General features: G+C 46.5%; 1 protein-coding gene across 2 annotated transcripts in view; it reads right to left on the bottom strand.

The window, feature by feature from the left end:
* LOC139366537 (gamma-aminobutyric acid receptor subunit beta-2-like) overlaps positions 1 to 25,933 on the bottom strand; it is a 77,748-nt gene that overhangs the window by 26,296 nt on the left and 25,519 nt on the right. For both annotated transcript variants that reach the window (XM_071104149.1, XM_071104150.1), the window contains exons 4-5: positions 19,345 to 19,565; positions 5,520 to 5,602 (exon numbers count right to left, since the gene is read on the bottom strand). In XM_071104149.1, coding sequence (XP_070960250.1) covers positions 5,520 to 5,602; positions 19,345 to 19,565 — 304 coding nt within the window. The remainder of the gene's footprint in view (positions 1 to 5,519; positions 5,603 to 19,344; positions 19,566 to 25,933) is intronic.

The raw sequence follows: 25,933 nt of genomic DNA, 5'->3' as shown, positions 1-25,933 counted from the left end.
AGATGAGGCTGGGTCTAGTCAGGTTATGGATGGTGGGGTAGATGAGGCTGGGCCTAGTCAGGTTATGGATGGTGGTGTAGATGAGGCTGGGTCTAGTCATACTATGGAGGGTGGTGTAGATGAGGCTGGGCCTAGTCAGGTTATGGATGGTGGGGTAGATGAGGCTGGGCCTAGTCAGGTTATGGATGGTGGTGTAGATGAGGCTGGGCCTAGTCATACTATGGAGGGTGGTGTAGATGAGGCTGGGTCTAGTCAGGTGATGCTAGTGGATGAGGAGAGTATAGTGGGGAAGTGTAAGAGACTCAAGGGGGAGGAGGAGGGTGTCAAGCGGAAAAGGAAAACGTGGGAGAAGAAAGGAGGGTGGAGGCTGTGGTGGGCAAAGGCACCATGGAACCTTTGCCTTGTGCTGGGGGGAGGAAGGGCAGGTGGTCAGGATGGGAGATGGAGATGAGGAAGAAAGTGAGTCTGAGGAAGAGGATAATGAGGAGGGTTTCAATGGGTCCGGAGCTGACAGCCAGTCAAGCAGAGGGATCAAAGTACACGTTGAGGGAACTGACAAGGTTCCTGAATGAGACCAAGAGGAAAAAAGTTCATCTTGAGGATTTTTTTTCTGATCTGAGAAAGTTTGTATGATCAGTAGAACATATGAAAAATTAGGGGCATAGTGTCCTCTCACCCAGGAAACGGTTTAGGTTGAGGAAGTGGATAACAACAGTGAGTAAGGGTCTATCTTCAGACACTATTTAGATGTAGTTTCTTTCTGGCACTGTGGCTTTTTGAGCTTTGCTATTGGTCTCTTTCTTTGCTGGCTTTTCTCCCATTTCTTATGGAGACTCTGGGTAGGCTCGCTTAATATAAATGGCGCCAGAGATGAGGGGAAGAGGAGTGTGTTGGGTGAATATGTAGAACAAAAAAAAGTACAGGTGTTGTTTCTGCAGGAGACGCATATTGATGTGGTGAATGATGCCGATTGGGGGCTCTGGTGGAAAGGGGCAGGTATGTTGAGCCATGGGACAAATGTTAGTGCAGGGGAGACCGGGGCTGTCTGTCAAACGTTGCTCCTCAAAGGAGGTGTGTAGGGATAGGCTGCTTGTTGTTAAAGCAGAAATTACCAACATGGGTTTTGTCTTTATAAATGTGTATGCACCTAACACAGGGAGAGAGAGAGAGGGGTTCTATTTGGGAGTCTTAGACAGGAACTCTCACAGGTAGCGCCTGAGGAGACGCTGGTGGTCGGCGGGGACTGGAACTGTGCAATGGATTTTTACGAAAGACAGAAATGGGGAAAATCCTCATTCAGTGTCAGTGGGAGTGTTAAGGGACATCATTAATCAGTTTGACCTAGTGGATGTTTGGAGAACTAAACATCCCAACACAAGACAGTAATAATGGGTGAAGGTTTTTGGGGCTAGGGTGAGTGCAGCCCAACTTGATCGTTTTTCATGTCCAGGAATCAGAGCAATAGGCTGTTGGAAACTACCATTCTCCCGGTGGTGTTTTTGGAACACCACATAACCATGGCTCTGCTGTCTATTTCAGCAGGGCCCCAGCAGGCATCCTATTGGAAGTTCAATGTAAAGCTCTTACAAGATGTCACTTCTTGCTCAGGTTTACAGACTTTTTGGTAAAAGTGGGGGCAGCGAAGAGAGGAGTATGAGTCTGAGTCAATGGTGGGATGTGGGGAAAGTCCAAATTCGGCTTTTCTGTCAACAGTATACAGCTCTCTCATCCTCAGAGGCTAGGAGAGTATTGGGGGAACTAGAGCATAGTATTAGTGAGATGGAGGTAGAGATGGTGGGGCAAGGGAATGTAGGCCTCCAGGCTAATTTAGCTGAATTGCATAGGGACCTGGGCAGTTTTTTCCAGGTTAAAGCAAAGAGAGCACTTGTAAGAGCTAGGTTCTCCATGCGCAAGGAGATGGATGCTCTCAGCTCCTTCTTCTTTGGTTTGAAAAGACAGAGCGGTGAAGCCAAGGGTATGCATTGTCTACGGCTGTCTGATGGGCGGGTGACCTCTGTGGTGGGGAGATGCGGGAGCAAACTGTGGAGTTTTATCCTGAGTTGTATAGGGCAGAACTGTGTGATCCTATGGGTGCTCAGGTCTTGTTCGCAGAACTCCCTAAGTTCTCTGAAATTGACATTCCTCTGTTGTCCATTGAACTGGCAGAGGCCGTAACCCAGATGTCCCCTGGTCGTGCACCAGGAGTCGATGGGCTCCCTGTGGAGTTTTATAAAACATTCTGGGGGATAATTGGACTAGACTTATTTGGTGTGTTGCGTGAATGCGTCGGGGTAGGAGAGTTGCCGATGAGCTGCCATCGGGCGGGTCTGACTCTCCTGCCCAAAAAAGGGGACTTGTGTGAACTTAAGAACTGGAGGCCTGTGGCATTGCTCTGTGCAGACTACAAGACATTTGCCAAGGTCCTCTCTAACAGACTGAAGTCCCATCTGGATTCAATAGTACATAAGGACCAAACATATTGTGTACCGGGACGCTCAATCACGGACAACTTCTTAATTGGGGACATGTTGGACTTGTCGAGAGGTTCTAATGTGAACTTTGGACTGGTCTCTTTAGATCAAGAGAAGTTATTTAATAGAGTGGACCATGAGTATCTGTTTAATGTGATGTCTGTGTTTGGGGGAAAGGTTTTTGACCTGCGTGAAGATGTATTGTTGTATGCTGGGGCGTCATGTATGGTCAAGGTTGGTGGGGGGCTCAGTAGGCCAGTCTGGGTGAGATGGGGCATTAGACAAGGATGCCCTCTATCGAGGTAGTTATCTACATTAGCCATTGAACCTTTTTTTGGGCCTGCTACGCAGGAGATTGCAGGGAGTGTGCTGGACAGGCATGGTTGTGTTGACAGGCATAGCCGTGTCAGCAGGCATAGCCGTGTCAGCGTGTGCAGATGACGTTTCTGAGATGGTCAGGGATGGTAAGGATATGCAGGCACAGAGACTAGTCTGAAGGTGTACGAGGGAGCTTCATCAGCTAAGGTAAACTGGGGCAAGAGCAAAGCTCTGTTATGTGGGGCATGGAGGGATAGGGCCCCTCCTCTGCTTCCAGGGGGCTTGCAGTGGTGTTGTGAAGGGCTTAAAATGTTGGGGGTGTATCTGGGCTCAGAGAGGTGGGTCAGGAAGAACTGGGAGGGGCTGTTACAGGCAGTGGTGTCAAGACTGGCCAGGTGGAGGTGGCTCCTGTCCCAAGTGTCATATAGAGGGAGGATGCTGATAATAAACAACCTGGTGTCATCTTCCCTGTGGCATAAACTGGTTGTCCTCAACCCCCCCACTCGCAGACCTGCAACGCAAGCTGGTGGACTGGTCGGGCCATCACTGGCTGAGGGCAGCAGTGTTGTACATGACCCTCCACGAAGGAGCACAGGGTCTGGTGGAACTGGAGAGCAGGGTGGCTGCTTTCCGAATAAAGACGGTGCAGAGACTGCTGTACTATACTGATGTTGGCTGGAGGGAATCAGCATTCACACTGCTGAGGAGAGCTGGCGGATTAGGGTTGGACCGGCAGCTGTTCCTCGTGAAGCTGTAGAGGCTGAGTACAGCAGGTCGCTCTGATTTTTACTCTGCAGTGCTGAGGGCCTGGCAGCTGCTAAGTCCCATATGAGAAGGGGGTGTGGAGCCTGGGCTGTGGGTGTGGGAGGAGCCTATCTTCCACAACTCAGCCATCCCTTTGAGATCGGTTCAGTCGGCCACCCTGCAGAGGCAACTTATGGCAGTAGGTTTACTAAGGCTGGGTGACCAGCGACTGCTGGGAGAGGAGGGGTGGAAAACCCCAGAAGTCCTGGCACAACAAACAGGAATATCGTCTCTTAGGCTGCTGGAGAGATTCCTGGAGGAGGTCCAGGAGGCACTGTCTGAGCCGGTAAGGGGGGTGTTTGAGCGGCCAAGGGGGGAGGGGCCACCAATGTTTCTGCCACTGCAGCTGACGGCAGAGACTGGGGACTGGCAAAGGGGTCTGGAGGACTTGTTAGATTTTAACACTCTGAGCCTGGGGGAGTTTGAAGTGGTGGGAGGTAAAGCCCTCTAGAACCTCTGCATTAAGGTGAGGAACATTAGGAGCCTGGGGGAGTTTGAGGATGTGGGAGTTAAAGCCCTCTACAACCTCTGCGTTAAGGTGAGGAACATTAGGAGTCTGGGGGAGTTTGAGGATGTGGGAGGTAAAGCCCTCTACAACCTCTGTGTTAAGGTGAGGAACATTAGGAGCCTAACAGGAGTGAAGGCACATCAGTGGCAGGGGATATGTGTGGCGGAGAGTATGGTGGGTTTTAGATGGAGGTCAGGGGAGGGTTCTACATGGAGCCTTGGCCACTAACAGCTGGTTGGCACAGGTTGAACCGGGAGTCGGGCAGGGGGGTCCTTTCTGTGTTATGAGAGAAACTGTGATTCATGTGTATTCTGTGTGCACCAGGTTAATGCCTCTGTTGGAATGTCTGTGCGAGAGGTTGGGGATGGTTTTTACTGTTGGGATGTCTGTGCGAGAGGTTGGGGATGTTTTTTACTGTTGGGATGTCTGTGCGAGAGGTTGGGGATGGTTTTTACTGTTGGGATGTCTGTGCGAGAGGTTGGGGATGGTTTTTACTGTTGGGATGTCTGTGCGAGAGGTTGGGGATGGTTTTTACTGTTGGGATGTCTGTGCGAGAGGTTGGGGATGGTTTTTACTGTTGGGATGTCTGTGCGAGAGGTTGGGGATGGTTTTTACTGTTGGGATGTCTGTGCGAGAGGTTGGGGATGGTTTTTACTGTTGGGATGTCTGTGCGAGAGGTTGGGGATGGTTTTTACTGTTGGGATGTTTTATAATGGGTACAGGTATTAAAGTAAGCAGAAGGCCAGACGTGTTTTGTTGAATTTTCTGTTTGCTCAGACAAAGTTGGCTATTTGGCTAACGAGGAGGAACAGGGTCAAAGGTGGGGGGATAACAGACTCTTAACTATTATTTAATGGGATGGTCTCTGTGCACCTTTGGGTAGAATTTGAGTTCTATAGAATGATAAAAAGTGTGGAGATGTTTCAGGAGATATGGTGTGTTGGGGGGGCTGTCTGTATAGATGGGGAAGATGTTTTGGATATACGGTTGTAGAAATGGCGAGGTTTTGGTTATTGTGAATTGTAATGTTGTTTTGTATTCTGTGGCAGAGGGAAAGGTGAGTATGGTACATGTATACAGTACAGGATATATTTTGGTGTTTTTTTAAGGGGGGTGGTGAGGTTTTAATGAAATGAGAATCTCTCTCTCTCTCTCTCTCTCTCTCTCTCTCTCTCTCTCTCTCTCTGCTGCATTATGTATACATTATACTGTATATTTGAGTACGTCCCATGTTCATTTCCTGTTCACCATACATGTTTGGCATGACAACGAGTTGTCTAATGCTTACAAAAGGTAAAATAAATGAATATCCTACTAATTCTATTTCTATGATAGAAGTATTATATGTAAATTGGTCCGGGTGTGACGTCTTCACGGGAGGGGAGTGTTCTGCAGCCAGTGGCAAAGGTGGTACTCACAGCTCTCGATCTCCAGTGTGCAGTTCTGTTCATCCAGAGGATACCGCCTCAGATCCATCATACAGGCTGCTGTGGTTGTGATCCTACACACACACACACACACACACACACACACACACACACACACACACACACACACACACACACACACACACACACACACACACACACACACACACACACACACACACACACAGGAATATAACGTTAGACTTCAGGTATAGGGAAGACTCCATATCAGCTTTAAAAAAAACACATTTTAATCCATATTCTACCAGGTAAATTGACTGAGAACACATTCCCATTCACAGCAACGACCTGGGGAATAGTTACAGGGGAGGGGGGAATGAGCCAATGAGCAGTTGCCATACCAGGTGGTGATGCAGTCAGTCAGGATGCTCTCGGTGGTGCTTCTGTATAACCTTTTGAGGTTCTGGGGACCCATGCCACATCTTTTCAGTCTTCTGAGGAAAAGGTTTTGTCGTGCCCTCTTCACGACTGTCTTGGTGTGTTTGGAAAATTATAGTTTGTTGGTGATGTGGACACCAAGGAACTTGAAACTCTCGACCCGCTCCACTACAGCCCCGTTGATGTTAATGGGGGCCTGTTTGGCCCGCCTTTTCCTATAGTCCACGATCAGCTCCTTTGTCTTGATCACATTGAGGGAGAGGTTGTTATTCTGGCACCACACTGCCAGTTCTCTGACCTCCTCCCTATAGGCTGCCTCATCGTTGTCGGTGATCAGGCCTACCACTGTTGTGTCGTCAGCAAACTTAATGATGGTTTTGGATTCGTGGGTGAACAGGGAGTACAGGAGGGGATTAAGTACACACACCTGAGGGGCCCCAGTGTATAGGATCAGTGTGGCAGACGTGTTGTTACCTACCCTGACCACCTGGGGGCGGCCAGTCAGGAAGTCCAGGATCCAGTTGCAGTGGGAGGTGTTCAGTCCCAGGTTCTTTAGCTTAGTGATGAGCTTCATGGGCACTATGGTGTTGAACGCTGAGCTGTAGTCAATGAACAGCATTCTCACATAGCTGTTCCTTTTGTCCAGGTGGGAAAGGGCAGTGTGGAGTGCAATTGAGATTGCATCATCTGTGGATCTGTTGGGGCGGTATGCGAATTGGAGTGGGTTTAGGGTATCCGGGAGGATGCTGTTGTTGTGAGCCATGACCAGCCTTTCAAAGCACTTCCTGGCTACCGACGCCAGTGCTACAGGGCGGTAATAATTTAGGCAGGTTACCTTCGCTTCCTTGGTAGGCACAAGGACTATGGTGGTCTGCTTGAAACCGGTATTATAGACTCAGTAGGTTGAAAATGTCGGTGAAGACACTTGCCAGTTGGTCCATGCATGCTTTGAGTATGCGTCCTGGTAATCCATCTGGCCCCTCACATTGGCTACCGAGAACGTTATCACACAGTCATCCAGAACAGCCGGGGCTCTCGTGCATGCTTCAGTGTTGCTTGCATCGAACGGAGCATAAAAGGCATTTAGCTCGTCTGGTAGGCTCGCGTCACTGGGAAGCTTGTGTCTGGATTTCCCTTTGTAGTCCTTAATAGTTTTCAAGCCCTGCCACATCCGATGAGCATCAGAGCCGGTGTAGTAGGATTCAATCTTAATCCTGTATTGATGCTTTGCTTGTTTGATGGTTCGTCTGAGGGCATAGCGGGATTTATTATAAGCATCCGGATTAGTGTCCCGGTCCTTGAAAGCGGCAGCTCTAGCCTTTAGCTCAATGCGGATGTTGCCTGTAATTCATGGCTTCTGGTTGGGATATGTACGTACGGTCACTGTGGGGATGACATCATCGATGCACTTATTGATGAAGCCGATGACTGAGGTGGTATACTCCTGAATGCAATTGGATGAATCCCGGAACATATTCCAGTCTGTGCTAGCAAAACAGTCCTGTAGTGTAGCAGCCGCGTCATCTGACCACTTCCGTATTGAGCGAATCACTGGTACTTCCTGCTTTAGGTTTTGCTTGTAAGCATGAATCAGGAGGATAGAATTATGGTCAGATTTGCTCAATGGAGGGTGGGGGTGTGTGTGTCACATGCAGCTGGTGATTGTGTCCAGTAAAATATAGACAACACTACTCTCATAGTCTTCATGGAAGAACAACATAGTGATTGATATCAAATATGATAGGATCAGGAAGACCCTTTGGCAAGTAATCACTTCCAAATGAACAATGGTTGAGTAGAGATCAATGATTTGTAGAATCAAAAAAATCATTATAACGTTGTTTGGGACGTTATGGTCAGGTTGTATGCTGGTTGTCATTATGACGTTTGTGACGTTATGGTGAAATTGTATACTGGTTGTCATTATGACGTTGTTTGTGACGTTATGGTCAGATTGTATACTGGTTGTCATTATGACGTTGTTTGTGACGTTATGGTCAGATTGTATACTGGTTGTCATTATGACGTTGTTTGTGACGTTATGGTGAAATTGTATACTGGTTGTCATTATGACGTTGTTTGTGACGTTATGGTCAGGTTGTATACTGGTTGTCATTATGACGTTGTTTGTGACGTTATGGTCAGGTTGTATACTGGTTGTCATTATGACGTTGTTTGTGACGTTATGGTCAGGTTGTATACTGGTTGTCATTATGACGTTGTTTGTGACGTTATGGTCAGGTTGTATACTGGTTGTCATTATGACGTTGTTTGTGACGTTATGGTCAGGTTGTATACAGGTTGTCATTATGATGTTATGGCCAGATTGTATACTGGTTGTCATTATGACGTTGTTTGTGACGTTATGGTCAGGTTGTATACTGGTTGTGATTATGACGTTGTTTGTGACGTTATGGTCAGGTTGTATACTGGTTGTCATTATGACGTTTGTGACGTTATGGTCAGGTTGTATACTGGTTATCATTATGACGTTGTTTGTGACGTTATGGTCAGGTTGTATACTGGTTGTCATTATGACGTTTGTGACGTTATGGTCAGGTTGTATACTGGTTGTCATTATGACGTTGTTTGTGACGTTATGGTCAGGTTGTATACTGGTTGTCATTATGACGTTGTTTGTGACGTTATGGTCAGGTTGTATACTGGTTGTCATTATGATGTTGTTTGTGACGTTATGGTCAGGTTGTATACTGGTTGTCATTATGACGTTGTTTGTGACGTTATGGTCAGGTTGTATACTGGTTGTAAAATAAGTTTATTTTGTACATACTTGTAGTGACCTGAAATAGCTGGTTGTAACCTAAATCTGACAACAAATGATTGTTTTCCATTCCACCATAAGTACAAACTGATCTAGAAGAGTGGACATGTGTTTCATAATTAAACAGCACAAGTTTGTTTGAAATATTTGCAAAAAATACCCAGGCACTCAGGTCCCTTGGGTCTCACTGAAGACAAGTTTGGGGAATTACATTTTTCAGAGACATAGAAACATTCAACATTCTCCCTGCCTTCCTGCCTCCCTGCCTCCCTCCCTGCCTTCCTCCCTGCCTCCCTCTCTGCCTCCCTCCCTTCCCTCCCTCCATTGTTATCTATTATGTAACAAGCCAGTTAGCAGGGAGGCAGGGAGGGAGGGAGGCAGGGAGGGAGGCAGGCAGGAAGGCAGGCAGGGAGGGAGGGAGGGAGGCAGGGAGGGAGAGAGGCAGGAAGGCAGGCAGGGAGAGAGGCAGGAAGGCAGGGAGAGAGGCAGGAAGGCAGGGAGGGAGGGAGGGAGGCAGGGAGGGAGGGAGGAAGGCAGGGAGGGAGGGAGGCAGGGAGGAAGGCAGAGCGAGAGAGAGAGGAAGGAACCAAAGTGCCCCGGAGTATTATCAGAGGAGTCCTATGGATGGATGTCCTAGTTTACCCCTCTCTCTGCCTGCCGTGGCTATCACTAACTCACCATGCTATGCCTGGTATTTGCCAAAGGGTCCACCCAGCCACCCAGCCCTTCAGCCACCCAGCCCTTCAGCCACACAGCCTCCAGCCCTTCAGCCACCCAGCCACACAGCCCTTCAGCCACCCAGCCCTCCAGCCACCCAGCCCTTCAGCCACCCAGCCCTTCAGCCACCCAGCCCTTCAGCCACCCAGCCCTTCAGCCACCCAGCCCTTCAGCCACCCAGCCCTTCAGCCACCCAGCCACACAGCCACCCAGCCCTTCAGCCACACAGCCACACAGCCCTTCAACCACCCAGCTCTTCAGCCACACAGCCCTTCAGCCACCCAACCACACAGCCACACAGCCACATAGCCACCCAGCCATCCCTTCAACCACACAGCCACACAGCCATTCAGCCACACAGCCACATAGCCACCCAGCCATCCCTTCAACCACACAGCCACACAGCCACCCACCCAGTAAGCCAGCTAGACATTGCCACACTCACTGGGTACATCCTAAATGACACCACATTCCCTACATAGTGCACTGATTTTAACCAGAGTACTTTTGACTAGAACCATAGAGCTCTGGCCAAAAGTAGTGCACTACATACAAGATAGGGTGTCAGTCAGTCATCCAACACTTCACCACTCAATCATCACACTATTCTCAGGATCAGGAAGGAAGCTCCTGGGACATGTAAAATTAGGCCAAGATGGCAGGGTTAAGAATAACATGCTATTTATAGGCTGCTCCTACATCATCAGTAGCAGCAGAAGTCTACAAGCTTTTGTCTGAGTTTAAAGAAGGACCAGCCAACAACCAGTGTTTTTCAGGATCCTTTAGTTATGGCGCTGCTGTGTGTGTGTGTGTGTGTGTGTGTGTGTGTGTGTGTGTGTGTGTGTGTGTGTGTGTGTGTGTGTGTGTGTGTGTGTGTGTGTGTGTGTGTGTGTGTGTGTGTGTGTGTGTGTGTGTGTGTGTGTGTGTGTGTGTGTGTGTGTGTGTGTGTGTGTGTGTGTGTGTGTGTGTGTGTGTGTGTTGCCTGGCAGCGTGTCATATGTGTTACTGCCTAGAGTGTTTCAACAAAACTTGTCAGGATGCTGTAGCTAGATGACCAGAAGGAGGGGGAACAGAGTATGGATGCTGTAGATCTGTAGCTAGATGACCATAAGGAGGGGAAACAGAGTATGGATGCTGTAGCTCTGTAGCTAGGTGATGGATGCTGTAGATCTGTAGCTAGGTGACCAGAAGGAGGGGAAACAGAGTATGGATGCTGTAGATCTGTAGCTAGGTAACCAGAAGGAGGGGGAACAGAGTATGGATGCTGTAGATCTGTAGCTAGGTGACCAGAAGGAGGGGGAACAGAGTATGGATGCTGTAGATCTGTAGCTAGGTAGATGGATGCTGTAGCTCTGTAGCTAGGTGACTAACAGAGTATGGATGCTGTAGCTCTGTAGCTAGGTAACCAGAAGGAGGGGGAACAGAGTATGGATGCTGTAGATCTGTAGCTAGATGACCAGAAGGAGGGGGAACAGAGTATGGATACTGTAGCTCTGTAGCTAGGTGACTAGAAGGAGGGGGAACAGAGTATGGATGCTGTAGCTCTGTAGCTAGGTGACTAGAAGGAGGTGGAAAAGAGTATGGATGCTGTAGCTAGGTGACCATCTCTCTCTTTCTCTCCTTCTCATCTGTCATGCCTACTCAAAGAGAGAGAGAGAGAGAGAGACTTTTTTTAATGAAACTGTTCTGTTCATATATCGACAGGAACAAGTAAGAGTATTTTTATCCATCTCTCACTATCATGATTTCTATTGAACTGGGCAGCCCATCTCTCCTGCCACTGACAAAAGACCAGGGCTGAATGTCTCCATAGCACAGAGATACATCCTGTCCTTTCACAAAAAGAGCTAGAAAACACTACGAGAAAATTGCAAGTGACTCTTATATGGTTTTCAACAACAGTGAATAAATGTGTCCCTTAATATGCCCATTGAAATCTTGAAAATAAATGTATGATATGCAGTGGCCAGTATCTTAACTGGTAACAACTATATGTCTGTGTGTCTTACAGTCTGTAGTAGAATGTGTTACTGACGACTGTCTCCCGTAGGCTAGCCATCTTCTACACACACACACACACACATCCTCCCTGCTGTTCTAACCAGCCTGTTCTACCAGCCGTCTCTACAGGTACACACACACACACACTCACACTCACACACTGCTCTGAGCATTCTGGCAGCTGGTCCTGCTGACTGGGTGTCTGGACTTACTAACATCAAATAACAGACTGACTGAGAAAGAGAGGGGAGGAGGGTAGTGGAGGGACGAGGAAAGGATGAGAGGGGAGGGAGGAGAGGAAGGGAGTAAGGAGAGGAGGGGAGGGAATACGAGAGGAGGGGAGGGGTGAGTAGAGAAGACAAGTGGAGGAGAGGAGGGTAGTAGAGGGAAGACGAGAGGAGAGGAGGGGAGGGAGGAGAGGAAGCGAGGGAAGACACGAGGAGGGGAGGGGTGGAGGGGAGACGAGACGAGACGATGAGATGAGAGGGGAGAGGAGACGAGACGATGAGATGAGAGGAGAGGAGGGGAGTGGAGAGGAAAGGAGGGATAGGGAAGGAGGGTTGAGGAGAGGAGTGGAGATGGAAGGAGGGATAGGGAAGGAGGGTTGAGGAAAGGAGTGGAGATGGAAGGAGGGATAGGGAAGGAGGGTTGAGGAGAGGAGTGGAGAGGAAAGGAGGGATAGGGAAGGAGGTTTGAGGAGAGCAGTGGAGATGGAATGAGGGATAGGGAAGGAGGGTTGAGGAGAGGAGTGGAGAGGAAAGGAGGGATAGGGAAGGAGGGTTGAGGAGAGGAGTGGAGAGGAAAGGAGGGATAGGGAAGGAGGGTTGAGGAGAGGAGTGGAGAGGAAAGGAGGGATAGGGAAGGAGGGTTGAGGAGGGGAGTGGAGATGGAAGGAGGGGGGAAGAGAGAAGAGGAGAGGTGGAGAGGCGAAGGGAGGGGAGAGGAGAGAGGAGAAGAGGAGGATAGGAGAGGGGGGAGTTGAGGCTGCTTAGGAACCAGCAGATAAAACTTGAAGGATTAGAGCTTCTAAAATCTTCTCCTGTAACTGTAACTGGAGGTGTTCTAAACTCTTCTCCTGTAACTGTAAATGGAGGTGTTCTAAACTCTTCTCCTATAACTGTAAATGTAACTGGATGTGTTCTAAACTCTTATCCTATATCTGGAACTGGAGGTGTTCTAAACTCTTCTCCTATAACTGTAACTGTAACTGGAGGTGTTCTAAACTCTTCTCCTATATCTGTAACTGGAGGTGTTCTAAACTCTTCTCCTGTAACTGTAACTGGACGTGTTCTAAACTCTTCTCCTGTAACTGTAAATGGAGGTGTTCTAAACTCTTCTCCTATAACTGGAACTGTAAATGGAGGTGTTCTAAACTCTTCTCCTATAACTGGAACTGTAACTGGATGTGTTCTAAACTCTTCTCCTATATCTGGAACTGGAGGTGTTCTAAACTCTTCTCCTATAACTGTAACTGTAACTGGAGGTGTTCTAAACTCTTCTCCTATAACTGTAACTGTAACTGGAGGTGTTCTAAACTTCTCCTATATATGGAACTGTAACTGGAGGTGTTCTAAACTCTTCTCCTATATCTGTAACTGGAGGTGTTCTAAACTCTTCTCCTATATCTGGAACTGGAGGTGTTCTAAACTCTTCTCCTATATCTGGAACTGGAGGTGTTCTAAACTCTTCTCCTATAACTGGAACTGGAGGTGTTCTAAACTCTTCTCCTATAACTGTAACTGTAACTGGAGGTGTTCTAAACTCTTCTCCTATAACTGGAACTGGAGGTGTTCTAAACTCTTCTCCTATATATGGAACTGTAACTGGAGGTGTTCTAAACACTTCTCCTATATCTGGAACTTGAGGTGTTCTAAACTCTTCTCCTATAACTGGAACTGGAGGTGTTCTAAACTCTTCTCCTATAACTGTAACTGTAACTGGAGGTGTTCTAAACTCTTCTCCTATAACTGGAACTGGAGGTGTTCTAAACTCTTCTCCTATAACTGTAACTGGAGGTGTTCTAAACTCTTCTCCTATAACGGTAACTGTAACTGGAGGTGTTCTAAACTCTTCTCCTATAACTGTAACTGGAGGTGTTCTAAACTCTTCTCCTATAACTGGAACTGGAGGTGTTCTAAACTCTTCTCCTATAACTGTAACTGTAACTGGAGGTGTTCTAAACTCTTCTCCTATAACTGTAACTGGGGGTGTTCTAAACTCTTCACCTGTAACTGTAACTGGAGGTGTTCTAAACTCTTCTCCTATAACTGTAACTGTAACTGGAGGTGTTCTAAACTCTTCTCCTATAACTGTAACTGTAACTGGAGGTGTTCTAAACTCTTCTCCTATAACTGTAACTGGAGGTGTTCTAAACTCTTCTCCTATAACTGTAACTGTAACTGGAGGTGTTCTAAACTCTTCTCCTATAACTGTAACTGTAACTGGAGGTGTTCTAAACTCTTCTCCTATATCTGGAACTGGAGGTGTTCTAAACTCTTCTCCTATAACTGTAACTGGAGGTGTTCTAAACTCTTCTCCTATAACTGTAACTGTAACTGGAGGTGTTCTAAACTCTTCTCCTATAACTGGAACTGGAGGTGTTCTAAACTCTTCTCCTATAACTGGAACTGGAGGTGTTCTAAACTCTTCTCCTATAACTGTATCTGTAACTGGAGGTGTTCTATACTCTTCGCCTATAACTGGAACTGGAGGTGTTCTAAACTCTTCTCCTATAACTGGAACTGTAACTGTAGGTGTTCTATACTATTCTCCTATATCTGGAACTGGAGGTGTTCTAAACTCTTCTCCTATATCTGTAACTGGAGGTGTTCTAAACTCTTCTTCTATAACTGGAACTGGAGGTGTTCTAAACTCTTCTCCTATATCTGTAACTGGAGGTGTTCAAAACTCTTCTCCTATAACTGGAACTGAAGGTGTTCTAAACTCTTCTCCTATAACTGGAACTGGAGGTGTTCTAAACTCTTCTCCTATAACTGTAACTATAACTGGAGGTGTTCTAAACTCTTCTCCTATAACTGTAACTGGAGGTGTTCTAAACTCTTCTCCTATAACTGGAACTGGAGGTGTTCTAAACTCTTCTCCTATAACTGGAACTGGAGGTGTTCTAAACTCTTCTCCTATAACTGGAACTGGAGGTGTTCTAAACTCTTCTCCTATAACTGGAACTGGAGGTGTTCTAAACTCTTCTGTCACGTTCTGACCTCTATTTCTGTTGTTTTGTATTTATTTAGTATGGTCAGGGCGTGAGTTGGGTGGGCAGTCTATGTTTGTTTTTCTATGTTTTGGGGCATTTCTATGTTTTCGGCCTAGTATGGTTCTCAATCAGAGGCAGGTGTCATTAGTTGTCTCTGATTGAGAATCATACTTAGGTAGCCTGGGTTTCACTGTGTGTTTGTGGGTGATTGTTCCTGTCACTGTGTTTGTTGTCACAGGATAGGACTGTTTTGCGTTTTCACATTTCTTGTTTTTGTTAGTTTGTTCATGTGTAGTGATTTATTAAAACATGAATAACCACCACGCTGCGCTTTGGTCCGCTTCTCTTCCTCCTACAGACGAACGCCCTTACATCTTCTCCTATAACTGGAACTGGAGGTGTTCTAAACTCTTCTCCTATAACTGGAACTGGAGGTGTTCTAAACTCTTCTTCTATAACTGCAACTGTAACTGGAGGTGTTCTAAACTCTTCTTCTATAACTGGAACTGGAGGTGTTCTAAACTCTTCTCCTATAACTGTAACTATAACTGGAGGTGTTCTAAACTCTTCTCCTATAACTGTAACTGGAGGTGTTCTAAACTCTTCTCCTATAACTGTAACTGGAGGTGTTCTAAACTCTTCTCCTATAACTGGAACTGGAGGTGTTCTAAACTCTTCTTCTATAACTGCAACTGGAACTGGAGGTGTTCTAAACTCTTCTCCTATATCTGGAACTGGAGGTGTTCTAAACTCTACTCCTATATCTGGAATTGAAACTGGAGTTGTTTGCAAGCTAAAATCAAAGCGCTCTGATTCTAGTCCTACGCTCAAACACACTACTGAGACGGTGAACAGTTAGCATTTCCCGTAAGACAACGTGATTCTTAGCCCTCATGCTAACACTAGCTGGGCATGTGCCACCGACAAAGAAGAACAGCCTTAGCTTAGCATCTGCGCATGTGCACTGTGGTTTCTCCTGTTCCAAAAATATTATTTTCCTCACAACAATCGTATCCATGAACTTGTGACTTGTTGGGTTTTAATGAATACAGGTATCTGGTATGAGAAGGTCCATGAAATGATTTCCCAACTTCTTTAATACAAGTCACGGCCCAATCTGAAGTGCACCAGCAACATGGAGGTACGGCTGACTGAGTAGGATCATGAAATTAAATATAGTCACACACTGTTCCCAAGCTGGTGTGGGACCATTGAAACAGAGAATGGGTAGTGTACTTTCTTTTCATGGTAATAGAACATGTTGTTTGTACTCTGCCACATCTTTTGAAGTTGTTAAATTGAACATGGACTTGTTGTGAATCAGAGCTGACAGCCACGGAATGGAGACTCCTGAGTGAGACTTTGGCCTCTGCACTCCTACCGCCAAATACTCTGTTTCAATGTTCCCATACAAGCATCAGAACAGTTTGGGACTATTTGTCTTTCTTCCTTATGGCAAGGAATGTTCAGATTGGTGTTAGTGTGAAGTGTAGGCCAAGGAGGGGGTAGCTACTACCTAGGAATGTTCAGGTTGGTGTTAGTGTGAAGTGTAGGCCAAGGAGGGGGTAGCTACTACCTAGGAATGTTCAGATTGGTGTTAGTGTGAAGTGTAGGCCAAGGAGGGGGTAGCTACTACCTAGGAATGTTCAGGTTGGTGTTAGTGTGAAGTGTAGGCCAAGGTGGGGGTAGCTACTACCTAGGAATGTTCAGATTGGTGTTAGTGTGAAGTGTAGGCCAAGGAGGGGGTAGCTACTACCTAGGAATGTTCAGGTTGGTGTTAGTGTGAAGTGTAGGCCAAGGAGGGGGTAGCTACTACCTAGGAATGTTCAGGTTGGTGTTAGTGTGAAGTGTAGGCCAAGGAGGGGGTAGCTACTACCTAGGAATGTTCAGGTTGGTGTTAGTGTGAAGTGTAGGCCAAGGAGGGGGTAGCTACTACCTAGGAATGTTCAGATTGGTGTTAGTGTGAAGTGTAGGCCAAGGAGGGGGTAGCTACTACCTAGGAATGTTCAGGTTGGTGTTAGTGTGAAGTGTAGGCCAAGGAGGGGGTAGCTACTACCTAGGAATGTTCAGGTTGGTGTTAGTGTGAAGTGTAGGCCAAGGAGGGGGTAGCTACTACCTAGGAATGTTCAGATTGGTGTTAGTGTGAAGTGTAGGCCAAGGAGGGGGTAGCTACTACCTAGGAATGTTCAGGTTGGTGTTAGTGTGAAGTGTAGGCCAAGGAGGGGGTAGCTACTACCTAGGAATGTTCAGATTGGTGTTAGTGTGAAGTGTAGGCCAAGGAGGGGGTAGCTACTACCTAGGAATGTTCAGGTTGGTGTTAGTGTGAAGTGTAGGCCAAGGAGGGGATAGCTACTACCTAGGAATGTTCAGATTGGTGTTAGTGTGAAGTGTAGGCCAAGGAGGGGGTAGCTACTACCTAGGAATGTTCAGGTTGGTGTTAGTGTGAAGTGTAGGCCAAGGAGGGGATAGCTACTACCTAGGAATGTTCAGATTGGTGTTAGTGTGAAGTGTAGGCCAAGGAGGGGATAGCTACTACCTAGGAATGTTCAGATTGGTGTTAGTGTGAAGTGTAGGCCAAGGAGGGGGTAGCTACTACCTAGGAATGTTCATCCCTTTACAGGCAGCACAACAGTACATAAAAGACCGTCCAGTGTGTGTGTGTGTTGTATGTTTGTATCGTCCCAGTCTCAGGTCTTTTGCAGACTCCATCAGGTTTTCTTCCAGAATGGTCCTGTATTTGGCTCCATCCATCTTCCCATCAATTTTAACCATCTTCCCTGTCCCCGCTGAAGAAAAGCAGGCCCAAACCATGATGCTGCCACCACCATGTTTGACAGTGGGCATGGTGTGTTCAGGGTGATGAGCTGTGTTGCTTTTACGCCAAACATAACGTTTTGCATTGTTGCCAAAAAGTTCAATTTTGGTTTCATCTGACCAGAGCACCTTCTTCCACATGTTTGGTGTGTCTCCCAGGTGGCTTGTGGCAAACTTTAAACGACACTTTTTATGGATATCTTTAAGAAATGGCTTTCTTCTTGCCACTCTTCCATAAAGGCCAGATTTGTGCAATATACGACTGATTGTTGTCCTATGGACAGAGTCTCCCACCTCAGCTGTAGATCTCTGCAGTTTATCCAGAGTGATCATGGGCCTCTTGGCTGCATCTCTGATCAGTCTTCTCCTTGTATGAGCTGAAAGTTTAGAGGGACGGCCAGGTCTTGGTAGATTTGCAGTGGTCTGATACTCCTTCCATTTCAATATTATCGCTTGCACAGTGCTCCTTGGGATGTTTAAAGCTTGGGAAATCTTTTTGTATCCAAATCCGGCATTAAACTTCTTCACAACAGTATCTCGGACCTGCCTGGTGTGTTCCTTGTTCTTCATGATGCTCTCTGCGCTTTTAACGGACCTCTGAGACTATCACAGTGCAGGTGCATTGATATGGAGACTTGATTACACACAGGTGGATTGTATTTATCATCATTAGTCATTTAGGTCAACATTGGATCATTCAGAGATCCTCACTGAACTTCTGGAGAGAGTTTGCTGCACTGAAAGTAGAGGGGCTGAATAATTTTGCACGCCCAATTTTTCAGTTTTTGATTTGTTAAAAAAGTTTGAAATATCCAATAAATGTTGTTCCACTTCATGATTGTGTCCCACTTGTTGTTGATTCTTCACAAAAAAATACAGTTTTATATATTTATGTTTGAAGCCTGAAATGTGGCAAAAGGTCGCAAAGTTCAAGGGGGCCGAATACTTTCGCAAGGCACTGTAATTTATAGATTGGCAGGTAAGGGTGCTCTCGAGCTGCTAGATGTTCTTTACCATTCAGCCATCAGATTTGCCACCATTGCTCCTTATAGGACACATCAATGTACTCTATACTCCTCTGTAAATTGGTAATCGCTCTATACTCATCGCAAGACCCGCTGGTTGATGCTTATTTATAAAACCCTCTTAGGCCTCACTCTTCCCTATCTGAGATATCTACTGCAGCCCTCATCCTCCACATACAACATCAGTTTTGCCAGTCACATTCTGATAAAGGTCTCCAAAGCACACACATCCCTGGGTCGCTCCTCTTTTCAGTTTGCTGCAGCTAGCGATTTAAACGAGCTGCAACAAACACTCAAACTTGACAGTTTTATCTCAATCTCTTCATTCAAAGACTCAATCATGGACACTCTTACTGACAGTTGTGGCTGCTTTGTGTGATGTATTGTTGTCTCTACCTTCTTGCCCTTTGTGCTGTTGTCTGTGACCAATAATGTCTGTACCATGTTTTGTGGTACCATGTTGTGCTACCATGTTGTGTTGATACCATGTTGTTGTTATGTTGTGTTGCTACCATGCTGTGTTGTCATGTGTTGCTGCCTTGCTATGTTGTTGTCTTAGGTCTCTCTTTATGTAGTGTTGTGTTGTCTCTCTTGTCATGATGTGTGTTTTGTCCTGTATTTATTTTGTATTTTGTATTTTTTTTAAATCCCAGGCCCCCATCGCTGCAGGAGGCCTTTTGCCTTTTGGTAGGCCGTCATTGTAAATAAAACATTTTTTTTAACTGACTTGCCTAGTTAAATAAAGGTTTGATGAAATAAATACATTAATAAATGAAAGAGGGGCATTCAACCTACTGGCTGAGAGAAACCAACACAGATATTGGTAACCAATTGGTAACCATCAAAAGCTATGAAATCCCTTACCGGAGTCCATAGAGAACGGTGCCGTCCGGATGCAGTCGGATCATTCTGTTCTTGACCGTGACGCCGTGGACAAAGGACTTTTTATCGTTGAGGAAGTAGGTGTCGGGAACCCAGAGCGAGTCGGCTACCCTGTTATCCAACGTCAGGTTGAGGGCTATCTCAGAGTAGGACAGACGCTTGTCCCGCCAGGCCTGCTGGAAGTACATGGTCAACGTGTAGTCCTGGAGGAGAGGGGGAGGAAAGAGACGAGTCAGTTAACGAGTGGAGAGGGATAGATGGTATAGGTAGCTGAAACTACATGGTCAACGTGTAGTCCTGGAAGAGAGGGGGAGGAAAGAGACGAGTCAGTAAACGAGTGGCGAGAGGGATAGATGGGATAGGTAGTTGAAACTACATGTCAACGTGCAGTCCTGGAAGAGAGGGGGAGGAAAGAGAAGAGTCAGTTAACGAGTGGAGAGAGGGATAGGTATCTGAAACTACATGGTCAACGTGTAGTCCTGGAGGAGAGGGGGAGGAAAGAGACAAGTCAGTAAACGAGTGGAGAGAGGGATAGATGGGATAGGTAGCTGAAAATACATGTCAACGTGTTGTCCCGGAGGAGGAGAAAAGTGGATAAACCTACTGGACTGTACATCTCATAACTCAACATTCTGAGATAGATTGAAAGAGGGAATGAATGAATGAACGCTGCCTGCAAAGTTAATGTCTTGAATTAGCAACAATAATCTCATCCCTTTAAATATGCAGCCCGTTAAACTGAGAGATCATTTGCACAGACATCATCCCACACATCCATATGGATACATAGATATCTATACAGATACATAGATACTGTACATCACACTACAGGCTTCACAAAGTGCCAGGCAGCACAACAGCACATACAATTCATAAAAGTTACGCAGTCGACTATCAAATCAGAATTTGGGGCTTTTTTTAATTTTGAACTAGTCTTAGGATAGATGTGTAGTACTGTACTAGATTACTTCATGCAGGCTACTCTGTGTGAATGTGACTTTTTGAGGGGATAAAGAACTTTAAACATACAGAAAGTGTCATGTCTAATGCGTTTTGACACAGTGGACTAATGAATAACAAAATATGGTTTTTGAATGGTATTTTCCTTTAATTGACATGCAGTCTAGTTCAGTGGTCACCAACCGGTCGATCGGAATTGATTGGTCGATCTTCAAGGCATTCCAAGTCGATCACCAAACATTTATGTAGAAAAGCAGACAATAAAAGCTTTTATCGTGTTTATTTTGTTGTATTTATTTGTGATGCGCTGTTGCCGGTAGCTGTGTAACGGATGTGAAACGGATGTGAAACGGATGTGAAACGGCTAGATTAGTTAGCTGTGGTGCGCGCTAAATAGCGTTTCAATCGGTGACGTCACTTGCAAGTAGTGGTTCCCCTTGCTCTGCAAGGGCCGCGGCTTTTGTGGAGCGACGGGTAACGATGCTTCGTGGGTGTCAGTTGTTGATGTGTGCAGAGGGTCCCTGGTTCGCGCCCGGGTATGGACGAGGGGACGGTCTAAAGTTATACTGTTATACTGTTACTTGATTCACAAGCCCTGCGCACTGTGTAGGCTAAGGGTTCCCATTTTGAACTATTTGTCTGGAAAATCAAACTCCTCCTAACCGGCAGACCGGGAGATCTGTGGTTAAATCGAGTGCACCTACTGTGCTAGCCAATCGGATAGCTCAGATCACGGTTCCCGCAGCAAAGTGTGATACTAGCCTACGTGAGATTTCATAACTTTTAAAACCATGACCAGAGAGACTGTCAAAGAATACAGCAAAGAGCAGCTGTTTTTAAAAGTGAGTTCAAGTCTACGTTTTGATTCAGCACTGTCAACACTGTTTTTATTCAGCTCTATTACAAAACATAAAACGCGCTTCTCCCTACTTCCACTTGGGCTGCAATTTGTAGCCAAGTGTATTGATAGCCAGCCTTGCAATGTTATTATTATTAGCAGCTCATCGTGTCTATTTTAATATCAAGGAGTAGTTCACTTTCTCTGGTCACAGGAACAACATGAATTTGTGCATGAGGCAGATACGGTGCGACTCCAGTTTCGCCATCAGGCGGAAGACTGTGTCCCCTCTCTCTAGTCAGTGTCACCGGAGGAAAGGAAGGAAAGAGTCGGACCCTCTGCTGCGCTCTCCCTCCGCTGAGACTAATGACGTGTTCAAAACAACTGGGAACTCCGACTGGGACGTTCATCCTGCTTCGGAATTCCAAGTCAGAAACTCGGACATCTTTCTACAGCTCCGAGTTTACGACCTGAAGATCGCTGATATCATGATTCGACCTCTGTTTTTTTTCTCTTCAAATTCACAGTTGTGTTGAACGCACCTTGACCGTAAGATGCAGGTACCATCCAGTAAAATAAAAAAAAATGCGAATTATTTCAATTCATGCTCAGCTGTTTCTCTCAACTGATCTATTTAGTTATCAAAGCTCGAGTTTTTAAGTATAATATGGTCTGAGATTAACACCACTGGCAGGCCAAGCATATAACCAATATGCTCTGATTGTGTATCAGGCCCACTGCACAAACCTCATTCCTACAGAGCTGCTTTTATTAGGTTAAATCTGAGCTGTAGATCTAAGCTTTCTTGGTGACAGTCTAGCCGAACAGCAGAAGGTTGAGTGGTATTTTCCTTCACCATACAGTCTAGCTGAACAGCAGAAGGTCATCTACATGGTATGGTTGGTGTAGAACAGTCTGAAACGGCATTGACCTCTACTGGCCTATAACTGACCTCTACTGGATTATAATTGACCTCTACTGGCCTATAACTGACCTCTACTGGCCTATAACTGACCTCTACTGGCTTATAATTGACCTCTACTGGCTTATAATTGACCCCTAACAGGCCTATACTGGCCTATAACTGACCTATAACTGACCTCTACTGTCCTATTTACATTTTAGTAATTTAGCAGACACTCCTATCTGGAGTGAATTTCAGTACTGAGTGGATATATTTTCATACTGGTCCCCTTGTGGGAATCGAACCCACAAAGCTGGCTTTGCAAGTGCCACGCTCTACGAACTGAGCCACACAGGACTGTAACTGACCTCTACGAACTGAACCACACAGGCCTGTAACTGACCTCTACGAACTGAACCACACAAGCCTGTAACTGACCTCTACGAACTGAACCACACAGGCCTGTAACTGACCTCTACTGACCTGTAACTGACCTCTACGAACTGAACCACACAAGCCTGTAACTGACCTCTATGAACTGAACCACACAGGCCTGTAACTGACCTCTACTGACCTGTAACTGACCTCTACTGACCTGTAACTGACCTCTACTGACCTGTAACTGACCTCTACAGGTCTGTAACTGACCTCTACTGACCTGTAACTGACCTCTACTGACCTGTAACTGACCTCTACTGACCTGTAACTGGCCTCTACAAGTCTGTAACTGACCTCTACTGACCTGTAACTGACCTCTACAGGCCTGTAACTACCTCTTCTGACCTGTAACTGACCTCTGACCTGTAACTGACCTCTACAGGCCTGTAACTGACCTCTACTGACCTGTAACTGACCTCTACTGGGGGCAGTAGTGGTCGTGCTGACTGGGGTTAGGGGGTTGATACTCAGCCAACACCTGGCTGACTTACTGGTCCCAAATGGCACCCTATTCCCTAGCACTTCGTTTGACCAAAGCCTAATGGCAGCCTATGGGCCCTGGTCAAAAGTAGTGCACTACATAGGGAATAGGTTGCCCTTTCAGAAGCAGCCACTGACGGGGGCAACAACCTGAGGGTTAATTCCTCAGCTGTCTCAGCTGGCTGGCCCATGATGAAAAGATACTGCTTCCACTCCGATGGAGCCTGTCCATGGTTTATGAGGACAATACCTCTCTCCCTTTAGTCCATCCATCCATCTTTCACTCTATCCATCACTCTCTCATGCTTCCCTACCCTTTACAGACCCAATAGAGTACACCAGCTGGGGCTTTCTCTCTCTCTCTCTCCTGTTTGTAAGCATTTACTACTGCAAACAGACACATTCCTGAAGTCAGTGTTTGCTGCTGGTTTCCCAGGTATGAATTGGTCACCATTGGGCATTGATGACTAGAGATGGCATGTCTGCCACCCCCCCCCCCCACTCTCCTACTGTTTACCAGTTCCCTATCGTACTCCATAAATAAAACCTAGGCAAACCTACACATGCTCACACTGCCAGTGAGACATAACATACGCATGTACATTACTGGACTTACTGTCTACACCTCTCTCAAAATACACCCACCCACCCATCCATCCACCCGCGCACCCACCCAACCAACAACCCACCCATCCACCCACCCACCCAACCAAAAACTCACCCACCCATCCATCCACCCACCCAACCAACAACCCACCCACCCAACCAACAACCCACCCACCCACAGTACAACCCACCCACCCAACCAACAACCCATCCAGCCAACTAACAACCCACCCACCCACAGTACAACCCAGCACACTGCAGTGTGGTATCTCTGTTACCGAGCAGATTGTAATAAAATGAAGTGAAAAACAGAACATGATACACATGAAGCCATTAAGCTTTTCTCTATTTTATATCTACAGCACTTATCATTTATCTCCTCTGGTTGTGTTTTACCAACCTGGTCTTTAATCCCTTGGGAGTCAAAATATCCTCAATATATTGATGTTTTGCACGTTAAAAAAATGGCTCATAATTTGAGGCCTTTTACATTAAAGAGGATTCTTAAAGCAGCGAGACTAGAAGTGTGTCCCAAATTGCACTATACTCTTTCTCCACCAATCTTGAACGTCTCTCTCATTATCGGAGTGTTGATCAATTGTCTCCCTCTCACTCTCTCCCCCTCTTCCCCTCCCCCCCCCCCCCCCCCTCTCTCCCCCTCAATCCCTCTCTCACCCCCTCAATCCCCCTGTCTCCCCCTCTCGGGAGTGTGAGCGCACCTTAGGATCGAGTGTCTGTCACTCTTAGTACGTGTCCTAAATGGGACCCTATTCCCTTTGTAGTGCACTACAGCCCTATGGGCATGGGTCAATAGTTGTGCACTACAAAGGTAATAGGATGCCATTTGGGACGTAACCTTACTCAGTGTCTCCTGCGGGAGGCTAGCAGTTATCTCCAATCTACAGCTCTATGTTCTACTGTCCACAGCTCTATGTTCTACTGTCCACAGCTCTATGTTCTACTGTCCACAGCTCCATGTTCTACTGTCCACAGCTCTATACACTACTGTCCACAGCTCCATGTTCTACTGTCCACAGCTCTATACTCTACTGTCCACAGCTCCATGTTCTACTGTCCACAGCTCTATGTTCTACTGTCCACAGTTCTATACTCTACTGTCCACAGCTCCATGTTCTACTGTCCACAGCTCTATGTTCTACTGTCCACAGCTCTATGTTCTACTGTCCACAGCTCCATGTTCTACTGTCCACAGCTCCATGTTCTACTGTCCACAGCTCTATGTTCTACTGTCCACAGCTCTATGTTCTACTGTCCACAGCTCCATGTTCTACTGTCCACAGCTCCATGTTCTACTGTCCACAGTTCCATGTTCTACTGTCCACAACTCCATGTTCTACTGTCCACAGCTCCATGTTCTACTGTCCACAGCTCTATACTCTACTGTCCACAGCTCATGTTCTCCTGTCCACAGCTCTATGTTCTACTGTCCACAGTTCCATGTTCTACTGTCCACAGCTCTATACTCTACTGTCCACAGCTCATGTTCTCCTGTCCACAGCTCTATGTTCTACTGTCCACAGTTCCATGTTCTACTGTCCACAGTTCCATGTTCTACTGTCCACAGCTCCATGTTCTACTGTCCACAGTTCCATGTTCTACTGTCCACAGCTCCATGTTCTACTGTCCACAGCTCCATGTTCTACTGTCCACAGCTCTATACTCTACTGTCCACAGCTCATGTTCTCCTGTCCACAGCTCTATGTTCTACTGTCCACAGTTCTATGTTCTACTGTCCACAGCTCTATACTCTACTGTCCACAGCTCCATGTTCTACTGTCCACAGCTCTATACTCTACTGTCCACAGCTCATGTTCTCCTGTCCACAGCTCTATGTTCTACTGTCCACAACTCTATGTTCTACTGTCCACAGCTCTATGTTCTACTGTCCACAGCTCTATGTTCTACTGTCCACAGCTCCATGTTCTACTGTCCACAGCTCTATACTCTACTGTCCACAGCTCTATGTTCTACTGTCCACAGCTCTATGTTCTACTGTCCACAGTTCCATGTTCTACTGTCCACAGCTCTATACTCTACTGTCCACAGCTCATGTTCTACTGTCCACAGCTCTATACTCTACTGTCCACAGCTCTATGTTCTACTGTCCACAGCTCTATGTTCTACTGTCCACAGTTCCATGTTCTACTGTCCACAGCTCTATACTCTACTGTCCACAGCTCATGTTCTACTGTCCACAGCTCTATATTCTACTGTCCACAACTCTATACTCTACAGCTCTATGTTCTCCTGTCCACAGCTCTATGTTCTACTGTCCACAACTCTATACTCTACAGCTCTATGTTCTCCTGTCCACACTGATGATA

Source organism: Oncorhynchus clarkii, chromosome 14 (genome assembly GCF_045791955.1).
Source record: "Oncorhynchus clarkii lewisi isolate Uvic-CL-2024 chromosome 14, UVic_Ocla_1.0, whole genome shotgun sequence".
NCBI lineage: Eukaryota > Metazoa > Chordata > Actinopteri > Salmoniformes > Salmonidae > Oncorhynchus > Oncorhynchus clarkii.
The sequence above is the reverse complement of the archived record's forward strand: the minus strand, read 5'-3'. Positions and strand labels throughout refer to the sequence as shown.